General features: G+C 40.4%; 1 protein-coding gene across 1 annotated transcript in view; it reads left to right on the top strand.

Annotated features, from left to right (window-relative positions):
• Positions 1-12,229, top strand: part of SHTN1 (shootin 1) — an 871,033-nt gene that overhangs the window by 375,401 nt on the left and 483,403 nt on the right. Inside the window, exon 7 of the mRNA XM_044055545.1 lies at positions 9,623-9,737. Coding sequence (XP_043911480.1) covers positions 9,623-9,737 — 115 coding nt within the window. The remainder of the gene's footprint in view (positions 1-9,622; positions 9,738-12,229) is intronic.

Genomic DNA, 12,229 nt, shown 5'->3' with positions numbered 1-12,229 from the left:
GTCTGTATAGGGTAGATGTCTGAGGCCCTGGATGCTGCTGGTGAGGAACCTCTGTGGTCTCTCCAGCTGCTGCATGTGCTTTATGAGGTACATGCCTAGATGGGCATTGTACTCCATAGTGGGTTTTAAAAGGGAAGAATACAGGGATGTTATGACCACCTTGTCCCTGGATGAGATACCCTTACTAATGAGGTGGGTCATGTAGAAAGTTTTCTGTATAATGGAGGCAATATGGTGGTCAGAAGTCAGTTTGCTGTCAACTTGGGTACACAAGTCCTTCATAACTGATTGTTTTTAGTGTGATAATTTGTGAAGATGTCACTTTCCCCAAAGGTGGTGGTGATGCATTTTTTGGCATTCAATTTAAGGACATGTTTCTGGCACCATTTATTTGGCAAAACCCTCTTGGAGGATGTCCACATCATTAGAGGAGTTGATGTCCACGCTCACCTTGACGTCATCTTCAAACGTGGTCAGCCATAGTCCACTAGTTTTGGCCTGCACCTCAGAAAAGTATATCCCAAATAACAAAATCCCCAAGACCCTTCCCTGGGGTACACAGCTCATTACGGGTTGACTGCTTGTGGTGGCTTGCCCTATTTTGACTAGATGAGTTCTATCAATGAGCCAGCTTGCTACCCATCTGGTAACATACGGATTGATGCCTAGTTGAGAGAGTTTATCTGTTATACCCAAGTAGGGAATAGTATCGAAGGCTTTGGCCAAAGTAGGTGGTGTGCACCATCTTGCCCTCATCCATGGCTTTGGTGACTGCCTCAAAGAAGTCGACCAAATTTAACAGGCATGATCTTCCCTTGATGAAACCAAACTGTGTAGGATCAAGTGTCTGGAGCTTACCAATGTCCTTGTTAATGAGGTCCATGATAATCTGCTCCATGGTCTTGCAGATCAGGCTAGTTAGGCTGATGTCTATAATTTTCTGGATCGATGGACACTTCACCTTTGTGCAAAGGCATGACAGTGGATGTCCTCCACTCGGCTAGGATGAACCTGGTACTCAAGCATTGGTTGAATAGGGTGTCTAATGGTGCTGCAAATTCCTGCCTGAGTTCATATAGGATGCAGCCTGGGATGCTATCGGGTCCCATGGAGGCTGTATTTTTTTGCCTTTGAGAGGGCAGTGGTGACTTGCTCCCTAGAAGTAAGGGTAGGAGTCAGGTGCTGGGGATGTTCTGATTTACTGATGAGGGGACAGAGGGGTGAAGTTTTCTCTGAACCTGTCTGCCCAGCAGGTTGGATATGTGTTTGTGTATGTGGTGTCCTTGACCACCAGTTCTGAGCAGATCTGAGTGCTTCCCTTGAGATTGCGGACATATGCGAAGAAAGCCTTGTGATCATCTTTAGTAGATGTGCCCAGTTTGGACTCTGTTTGCTTTGGAGGATTTCACTAGTGCTCTTATTTGCTTGTTCAGGCTCAGGAGAGATTGCTTCCAATTAGGCAGCTGCTCCTCCTTGGTCCTGCACAGCAATTTTCTTTCCTTTTATTATAGAGTTTATTTATTGCTGATGTTCACAAGATAGGTTTACTCTTCCTTGAGGAGGAGGATTTTGTCCTTTCGGGTATACCTGATTCCATGCAGCTATATAAATGCTCATATAGTACTTTGGTGTAAGTTTGCATATGTGTGCCCATTCCTATGGAGGGTGAGTGGGCTGTCAAGCTGTTTATACCTTCCCTCAGGAGGGTGTAACATTTCTCTGTTGCTTTCTTGCATTTCCAGTTCTCTGCTTTGCCCTTTGGCCTGTCTACTGCCCCAATGATTTTCACCAAATGCCTCACTCCTGTGATTGCTTTTTGCAGAATGAGAGGACTTCAGATCTTTCTTTACTGGATGACTTACTCATTCAGGCCTTTTCTCCAGGGATTTTAATTCAGCATCTACACTTTTCAGATTGCTGCCAATCCCCTGCCACCTATCAAAGCTTTAATTCTGGTTGCCTTCTTTCAATACCTTCTTCCTCTGGATTCATTTACTGCTAGGGAGTTTCTGAGGGCTCTGGGTTACATGACATCCACCATCCGTATGCTTCCTCTGGCCAAGCTCCATATGAGAAAGCTCCAGTGGTTTCTAAAGTCAGTTTGGCTTCAGCATTCTCATCCTTTAGAATTTGTACTCCCTCTTGTTCCATTTCGCAAGCTGGAACTTCAGTGAAGGATTCATCAGTTGTCCCTCAATTCAGGTCATCATCTTCAGCCTCGAGTTCCCCCTCAGGAAATCTTCACAGATGTCTCTGATGTGGGATGGGGGACTTCCTTTAGCCTTCTGAAAGTGCAGGGCATTTGGTCTCTTCAATAAAAGAACACATACTTGTTAAAGAGATGAGAGCCCTTCTTCTGGCTCTTCATGCTTTTTATCCTCTTTTCCTTCCAGAGCCCCTCAAAATTCTCAGACAATACCACAGTAGTGTGGTGTATCAACAGGCAAGTGGGGACAAGGTCTTATTTCCTGTGTAGACTAGCTCTTCAGCCTTGGGATCTAGCTATCCAGTGTCATTTGATCCTTCAGGCAGTTTACATTCCCTTAGATCAGAATATAGTGGTAGATTCTCTAAGTCCATAACACAATCCTACAAGTGGTTGCTTCACAGGGTTATGTTTCTGAACTTTGTCTACCAGTGGGGTACTTGTCAAGTAAATGTACTTGCTTCCCTTCTAAACAAATAAGTTTGTCTGTTTTACACCAGAGTTCCATGTCCTTTGGCCTGGAAGGTAGATGCCCTCTCGTTTTCCTGAATGAGGTGTTAACTTATGCCTTCTATCCCCTTCCTCTCATACTGAAGGTCCTGTTCAAGATAAAACAGGATGCTCCCAAAATTTTGTTGGTGACTCCCTTTTGGCCCAGACAGCATTGGCGCCCTTCTCTTCTGCATTTAGCCAAGGGCAATCATCACAAGTTACCTCACAGGGTGGACCTAGTCACACAAGACAAGGTATCTTTCATCCTTGCCCCCGTGTCCAGTCTTCAACGGACTTTGTGGTTGATAGGGTTTTGATTCCTTTCAGACACCTTTTTTTCAGTATGTGCTTTGGTTCCTGCAGGAGACCAGGAAACTGACTACAAGAAAAGTGTATTTGTCCAAATGGAAGAGAGTTTCTGTCTGGTGTCTTTCTCTTGACCTGGATCCACTTACTGTGGATGTTCCTTTGGTTCTTTCTTATTTGTATGAATTTCTCAATACTGGGTTGGCATATTCTTGTGTTAAGGCCCACCTGTCAAGCATTTTTGCACATCTTCCTTTGACTCCCTCTTTGGCCTCTAGATTTGAGGTCAAGCAGTTTCTTAAAGGCATCCTTCATATTCAGCCTCTCAGGTAGTCTGTCCCTCCTCCCTCCTGGGACCTTAATTTTGTTTTGGAAAAATTGACTCTGGCTGCATTTGTGTGTGCTGCTTCAGCTTTCTTACAACATTGTTCTTAGAAGACTGTTCCTCTTTTGGCCCTTACCTCTGCCAGATGGGTGTTTGTGCTGCAAGTCCTTTATGGCTCTTCATCCTTTCTTTGTTTTTCATAAGGACAGGGTGCTCCTTCATACTAATCCTTCTTTTTTTCCCAAGGTGGTTAATGAGTTATCTCTTAATCAGTCTATTGATTTTCCCATTTTTTCCCTTCTCCACAATCTGCAAGTGAGATGGTTCTGCACACCTTGGATTTGCATAGACAGCTCTGATATTATTTGGATAAAACTAAAACTTTTTGTAAATCTGTGCAGCTTTTGTTTTCTTTTCATCCTAGGTCCTTAGATATGGCTATTTCCAAACAAACAGTTTCTTCTTCGATATCAAACACTATTTCTTTTTGTTATTCCTTCCTTGGAAAAAGCCTTCCTTCTTTTGTTGAGGCTCATTCTACCATAGCTGTGGCTTCTTATGGTGCCTTTGTCAAAGATCTAGATACTAATTCTATTCTGAAGGCAGCTGCCTGGCCTTCTGTGAATACCTTTACCAAGCACTATAAGTTGGATGTGATTTCTAAGACCAGAGCTGGTTTTGCCAGGGACATTATTCATGACTTTCTTGAGGGCTCTGCTTGTCCTTCCTCCTCAAATCTTCTTCCTGACATATTGTACTCTCCCTGTTGTAATGAATACTGCAAGAGTTATATGGAAGGATGTAGTGCAGTTGTGTAAAATCTTACCATAACAGTAGATGTCCTTCTCTTCACTGTTGCAGTATTCTCGCCCGCCATCCTCCACCTCGTCCTTTTTTCCTTCTGGATATAGTTGTTTCCTACTAATATCCTTAGGCTGTTGTTCTTACTGGGGCTTTTCAATTCTGAGGATGGTACATCTGGACCACACCTTTATTCCCTATGCTGAGTACAGAGAGCATATGTGTGACATACAGCATACAGATTACGACCTAAAGGTTGTGTTATACTTGCCAGGCATCAGGCTGCCTTTGGCAGGAAATCCTTATTGTAATGAATACTGAAACAGTGAAGAGAAGAACATCTGCTGTTATGGTAAGATTTTACACAACTGTGCTTTCCTCACTTTCTGATTTCAATTTTCTGTCAGAACAACAGTCATTACAGGGGGATGGGCGTACCTCAGGAATTTCTTCAGTCTAAACATTCTGATTCTGAAGAAAGTGTGGTTTCAGAATTCCCTACTAAAGATATTTCCTTTTCTGAATTTACCTCAAATGAAAGATGTTTTTTTCTGCCAGAGCAGCACAAAATTCATATGGAACAGAAAATGTATTATCAGTTGCTACAGTTGAACATGCCTAAATCTGCAGCTGTTTCCCCTATGTTGCCTGCTTTGGGGAATGTTTTTCCACTCCTACTAATTTACATAATAGTCTACCTCCTACCTCTGTGAAGTCTGAGAAGTTATATAGGGTATCTCAGACACATAAGTATTTGAGTTCTGATCCTAAAGCAGATACAGCAGTAATTTATTTATGCAAAACTGCTTCTTCTAAACAGTTTACTGCTGCTATCCCTGTGATAAAGATGGGAAAACAGTTGGTATGTTGGAGGAAGAAAATGCATTTTCTAGTACTTTTAACATTCAAGATTTCGAACTGTCAAGCTCAAATGCTAAAGTTTTTACTTTTAACTTTCGAGAACAGCAGAAGTTAATGGTTAGCCTTCCTTCTAATAAGGTAAAGAATTTGATTGCTTCTGTATGTTACTAAACATACTTTAATGTGTAATATAATGCTGATTCTTTCTCCAGAGCTGTAGCTTTGGGTCAGTATTGAGGAAATCGTCTTGGCTTCATTGTCTAAACCTTCCTGAAGATGTTAGGATTCTCCCTTAGATAAGGAAGTTCTTTTTTCGCCGTTCAGCAGCTGAAGTGCTAAAGTGTGATAAAAGAAAAAAGCTGATTCAAGCAGTAAGTCAGATTTTACTACCCTCATTTTGCAAAGCAAATAAAAACTTCCTCAGCTCCCTTTTTCAATAATCAGTTTTAGCAGCAACGAGCTAGCAAACAAGATTTAAAAAAATTGCGAAGAGGATCTGAAAAGAAAGGAAAAGCCTTGAAACTTCAAGGACAATCCACTTAGTATGACTGTCTTAGTCTGTGCCACCTTCCCATCCTCTCAATTTCTCTTTGGCTTCATTTCCCTTTGTGGCAACAGATAGTCTCAGAGTTAGGTTTTAAGTGTAATCCAGATTCCAGCAGGGGTGCACTTGGCAATGGGAGTCCCTTCCTCCCCCCTTTTCAGGGGATTCCTTCTTGTCCAGTGAATCAGGTCTCTTATCTTTCCTCCCATTCTGCATTAGATGCTAGCACAGGGAGTTGTAGAACCTAAGCCTCATTACCACTTGGGCAAAAGCTTTTATTCAAGGCTTTTTCTGGTACCAAAAAAAGGGAAGGATCTTGTAGACATGTACTAGATAATCCCTTTTGAAATCTTTTTGTCAAGATTCCGAAGTTCAAAATGTTTTCCCTTCAGTCCCACTTACCTCTGATTCTTTCGCTAGCTTTCATGGTAAAGCTTGATTTAAAGTATGCCTATCATCACATTTTCATTTGCAAACATTCAGGCATTTCTTAAGATATGCTGTGTATGGGTCACTTTATCAGTTCTCTGTCTTAGCCTGTGGACTTTCCATTGCACCAAGGGTGTTCCGAGTATCTGTCTGCAATCTGCAGTCATTGCATTCAAATTTTTCCATATTTGGATGGTTACCTTATCTTTAAAGATGATTTTGCCAGCTGTCAACAGTCTTCACCAACTATTTAGAGTCTTCTACTCCTTTTAAGTTTTTCAAATCACTTATCTGAAGTCTTTTCTCATCCCTTCTCACAAAATTGTACTTCTGGAATGCCTACTAGATTCTGCCCTGGGGAAAAAATTCTCCAGACAAACGAGCTGTTTCAGCAGTTCTTCCTAAGTTTCTCCCATCAAAACCATGTATCTGCAAGGGAATTTCTCAGGAATATTGGGTAGAGAGCATCAATGATTCTCATGTCTATCCTGATCAAACTCCACATGAAGAAAATACAGTTCTATTTCAGCTCTATCTGGGTGTAGCAGCTGCACCATTTATCATTTCAGATCCCAGTGCTGAGATGTGTAAAAAAAAAGGAAATTCTGTGGTGAGCAAACCAGATATTTTACAACCCAGGTCTCCCATTCTCCTTTCCACACACACTCTACGCTGTCACAGCAGATGCATCAGACATGGCATATGGAGGAGTTTCAGAAGGGGTAAAAGTGCAAGCTCTGTGAAATCCTCAAGACAGACAAAAACACATAAATGTCAGATACTGAAAGTAAACAATGTTTTGAAAGCCTTAAGTCATCTTTGTCTCCAAGACATCTGCAAATTTACACAGACAACACCACTGTGATGTGGTACATAACAAACAAGGGAGTACCAGATCTTATCCTGTTTGAAGACTTGCTATGATAGCTAGGAAATGGCAATTCAGGTAAGTTTTGACCCTTCAGACATTGTAAATTACATCAGAGCAAGCAGTGCAAAACTTGGTTGTAGACAAACTCAGCAGGACTAGGACAGGCTCCCATGAATAGTAATGTAATTGTTTTATCTTCCAAGAATCAACTCATCTATGGGGAGCACCTCAAGTAGATTTGTTTGCCTCCTCTCATAACAGACACATTTGGAAGACAGATGCTTTCCCATTCCCTTTCCACTAATACTCAGGGTTATTTTGATGATCCAGAAGGACTCTTCAAAAATTGTGGTGTTGACGTCTTTTTGGCCCAGGCAGCAGTAGTTCTCCATTCTTTTCACTCTGGTCAAGGACAGTTACCCAAGGCTTCCTCATAGACTGGATTTAATGACACAAGACAGGAGTTGTTTGTTACACTCCAAAATAAAAGCTCTTCAACTAACTGCCTATATGGTAGAATTCTGATACCTTTTAGTTACTTTTTTTCAGAGTCTATGCAGCAGGTACTAAAGAAGGTGAAAAAACTGCTACTAGAAAATCATATATTCACAAGTGGAAAGATTTTCTATTTGGTGCCAGTACAGAAACCAGGACCCTCTTCAGGCCCAGCTGCTGCCTCTGGTTCTTGATTATTTGTGTGAGATACTGTCTTTTGGCTTTTCTTTTTCCTATGTCAAAGTGCATTTATTGACCATTTCTGCTGGCTGCCCTTTTACCCCCACACCCAACCCTTTCTAACCATACTCACGTTGATGACTTTTTAAAATGGATGTTGCATATCCTTCCTCCTAGGAAACAAATGGCTCCTCTTTGGGATCTAAATTTTATCCATGAAAAGCTTACTCCATTTTAACCAGCTCATCTAGCTGAACTGAGGTTCTTAACATAGAGGACTTTTTTATTCATTGCTCTGGCATCTGCTAGGAGGGTATCTGAGTTACAAGCATTGCTGGTGAGTCAACTCTACCTCATTGTTCACAAGGACAGACTTTCTTTGAGATCCATCTCTTCTTTTATTCTTAAAGTGGTCCCAGAGTTTACTGTAAGCCAGACTTTTCATCTCCCTGTCTTCTTTCCTGAACCAAAGAATACGGGAGAGAAGATTCTTCACACACTAATTGCCCACAGGCAGCTCAGATTCAACCTACACAAGATTTGAGCCACCAAGAAACCTGAACAGCTATCTCATATGAAGATAAGATAAAAGGACAACCAGTGTCAAAGCAGACTGTTTCCAAGTGGTCATCTCATGCCTAATTATTTTGACATGCTCACCATAATAAGCCATTTCCAGGCAAGGTTAGGGCCCATTCCACGGAGTTTTGGCTTCTTTACTGACTTTCTGGAAAGAGGTGGATTTTTGTAAGTACTGTAGGGGCAGCAATTTGGTCCTCTGTACATTTTATAAAGCAGTACTAACTGGATTCCTTTTCATTGTCCAGAACAGGCTTTGCTTAGGACCCTTCTCCAGGGGCTCTTGGAGTCTTAGTTTATTGGCTTACTCCCTTTGTTTACTTTTTTAAGCTATAGTAGTATATGCACATAGTATAGGATACTGCAACAGTGATCTATATGGTGAACATATTGTAGTTGTGTAAGTAAACTTACCATAACAGTAGATCACTATGGTGGTAGCCTCCATTCTCCCAGCCCCCTTATTTTAGCCATTTTCCTATTGTGTTGCCAGGATGTAGATATATATATATATATATATATATATATATATATATATATATATATATATATATATATATACACACCCTTTTGTATTTAGTTTACTGCTGAATTGTTTCTGGCATTGTTCTTTCAGGACTGTTGCCTTCCAAGGCAAACAGTGAGGTAGATTGCACTTCCAACTGTCTTTATATAGAGCTCCTCTTGAGTTCCTAACAGTTGGAGTTTGTGGAAGGCACCTTAAACTTTGGAAAGCTGGCTGGTCTCTTGGAGTAGCATACATTTAACTTAGGCTGTTGCAACACTGATCTAGTGAAAACATGTACTGTTATGGTAAGTTTACTTTATATAACTGTACTTTTTATATTTATTACTATATAATGTTTGTGATGGTCTGCTGCGGTGGTGGTGCTGTGGTAGTGTTGTCGCCTCACAGTAAGATGTTGTCCTGTTCGATTCTCAGCTAGAGTGTCTTCTGTGTGGAGACGTGCGTGAATGGGCGTACCTTCGTTGAAGGTTGTGCGTCACGGCCGGCAACTCCGCACGTAAAAATCTACTACCAATCATTAGCGGACCGGAGTTCCGCTGTGGCGACCCCTAACCGGGAAAAGCCAAAAGACACAACAAAATGTTTGTGATGGTATTCCATGTTATATTTAGTGATGATTTGAACTTCAAAACTGTAGAGTACAACAAAGTTTCATTTTCCTAGGTTTAATCCTTTTATATTTGAAATGAAAAACATAAAAATTGAGTGAAGAGCTGTTATGCTTTCTGAAATGTTTTAGAGATGTTTATGTAGATTTTAGCAAGTTCATGTGTAAAAACATGTTATTTATTACTTTAAACAAAGGTGTATTTATACCTGTAATGTGCTAACTTTTATTTGTTATATGGATTATATGCTGTGATCTGTTGCTCTGAAAATAGTCTGCTGCCTAATTTATTCAAATGTAAGTGAAAGTAATTGTAAGTTAAATCAATAATCATCAAAGCAAATGTTTAAAAATACTGAAGTTTAACTTGAAATTTGTTTATTTTTATTGGTTGTAGGAGACCTCTAGGTCACCAGTTAAGAGCAGAGGACCCATTCTGCCAGAAGAAAACCAGGAGACTGAGTTAGAAAAAATCCTGCGGCGCAGAAAAATTACAACAGAACAAGGAGAGTGTAAGTTTCGGATAGATTTTATAAGTTCTTCTGTAAACATAGTTGCTTATTACCAGTTTCACATCTTTTTGTAGAAGTACAAATTTAAACAGAGTGGAAAATCGGCTAAAGCTTCTACTTAAAATATTTTTAGGAGGCATTCTAAATGTGTGTAGTTTACAGAGATTAATGGGTCTGAATGTTTTGCATCAAAGGTTTATTCTTCCTTTACTGAACAGTAACCCAAAATTAATGCCAATTAGTTCACCCAAAAATGTTAACATCTTAAAGCTGTTTAGAGTATAGTAAACTTATTAAGCAGCATTTAGTAGCAACACATTAAAGAAATAATTATTGAGTTGTATAACATTCAGACAGCTGAAGCCTTACTAATGCATAATATTTAAGATAAAGGGCGGAAGGGTCAGTGTCCAAAGAGAGAGCACTGGTTTGGCATCTTGTATTCCAATAACCATGTAAAAGAAATAATGGTCTGTGATCAAGAACATCTCTTTTCCCAACTGATAGTATTTCAGGATGATGAAGCCTTTCTTAGTGACTCTTAATTGCTTTCTTTCTACAACCAAGAAGAATTTCTCCATGTTACTAAGCTTCTTACTGTTAAAGCAGATGGGTGTCCATCCCCTCTGTACAACCTGAGACAAAACAGCACCTATGCCTACCTCCAAGGCATTCTTGTATACCAGAAGGCAGCATATTCTTTAGCTGTCTAAAGGTTTGTTCCATTGCATTTGTCTATTTCACCAGTAGAGCTTTACCTTGAGGCAGGTCACTTGGGTGGATAAGCAATGCTGGCAGAATCAGAGAAGAAAAAAAAATTCTGATAATAATTAGCCAGTCCTGAAAGTGGTTGGCAAGGGCCAGTTTTGTACTACTTCCATTTTTTCAGCCTGTGGTTTCACAAGCCATTGGCTTATTAAATCACTTAAACAGAGGGTTTCTTCTGTCCCAAACTGTCAAGTAGCTGGGTTAGCTGTTAATCGCAGCCTGATGCAGAGAGTTAAAAAAAATGGTTTTATCTTTGGGCAAATGTTTGTCCAAAATTTCAAAGAATATTACAGTATCATCCAAGTAGGCTGCTGCATATCTGGTGTGGTGTCTATAGATTTTGTCATTCAGCCAGTGGAGTTCTGCAGGTGCTCCATGGAGACTAAAGGACAATACTTAAATGAAGAGCCCATCAAGCATGGAAAATGCTGTTTTTTCCCTTAGCTTCTCGGGCTAGTTGGACTTGCCAGTAGCCTTTGATTAAGTTTAAAGTGGACAGAGAGCAAGCCTTCCCCAATTTGTTAGTCAGTTTGCCAACTTGGGCATAGGCGTAGGGCATGAATCAAATTTCAATACACTGTTTAGTCTCCTGAAGTTACTGCAGAACCTTATAAGACCCATCAGGCCTGGGTACAGTGCAGTGGGACTTTTCCACTCACTCTGGATTCTTCTATAACTGTAAGTTTAAGCATCTTTCATACTTTGTTCCTATGTGCTTGACATTGGGACTATGATGTTCAGTATTGCTTTGAGTGTACTTTCTCTCCAGACTCAGATTCTTTTGTATGCTGAATTAAACTGCAACTCTGCAAATGTTTTTATTTCCGAGTACAAATGCTTAAACTTCCTGTTTGAGACCGCTGATAGTGTCTTCCTTGTTTTGACTTTAAAATATGTTGCAGAAGCATTAACTTCCTCTGCGGATGTAATTATTTCAGAAACTTTGGTATGTGTTTCCCTTCATGGTTTCAGAACATTTATGTGGTAACTTTTCTGGTTTCTTTTTCAACTAATTGTCTCATGTCATAATTCAGTTCAGTTACACTCTCTAGTAACACTAAAGAGCTTTGACATTTTGCAAGGAACTTTGTTTCAACTTTGGGTACAAACACATTTACCCTACCTCCTGCTTTCCACTGTCTCAATTGAGTGTTTTGTTAGTTGTTTCGTGTTGTGCCTTCTCCATATGTTCCTTCACTAAAGGCAACATGGATGTCCTTCTACAACCCTGTTGCAGTATTCATTACAATAGTGACTTCCTGCCTAGGGCAGGCCAACGTCCAGCCAGTATACCAAAGCCATTAGATTGTAATGGGTACGTCGTACATCACATGTAAGATACCCGCTCTCTGTGTAGGGCATAAAGGTGACGTCCGGATGTACCATCCTCAGAACTTCTTCGCCGCCAGTCCGAGTGCCATCTTTGATCATATGTCTGAATACCCGTTCATCAGCTGGTTGTCAGGCTGCTTTCAGATAAGTGCCCCGTTGGGTTTTATTTGTTTTTCCTATAATTTTTTTTAATTGTTTCTGGTTGTTGGTTTCTTGTCATCCAGAAAAGGGAGACAGATTCCCCATTAAGACCAGCACGAGCAGTGTTTATTTTGCTTAGGTGCTTCCCATAATCATACATCTTGTGTGATTTGTCAAGCTTTTGTCCCTAACACTTTGCATAGTCGGCTTTCTTCCTCAGCTATTTGTTTAGAAAACCAATGACTTAAACT

The sequence above is a fragment of the Protopterus annectens genome, chromosome 14.part0, assembly GCF_019279795.1.
Source record: "Protopterus annectens isolate FY-2018-M chromosome 14.part0, PAN1.0, whole genome shotgun sequence".
Taxonomy (NCBI): Eukaryota; Metazoa; Chordata; order Ceratodontiformes; family Protopteridae; genus Protopterus; species Protopterus annectens.
This window is presented reverse-complemented; position numbering and strand designations above follow the sequence as displayed.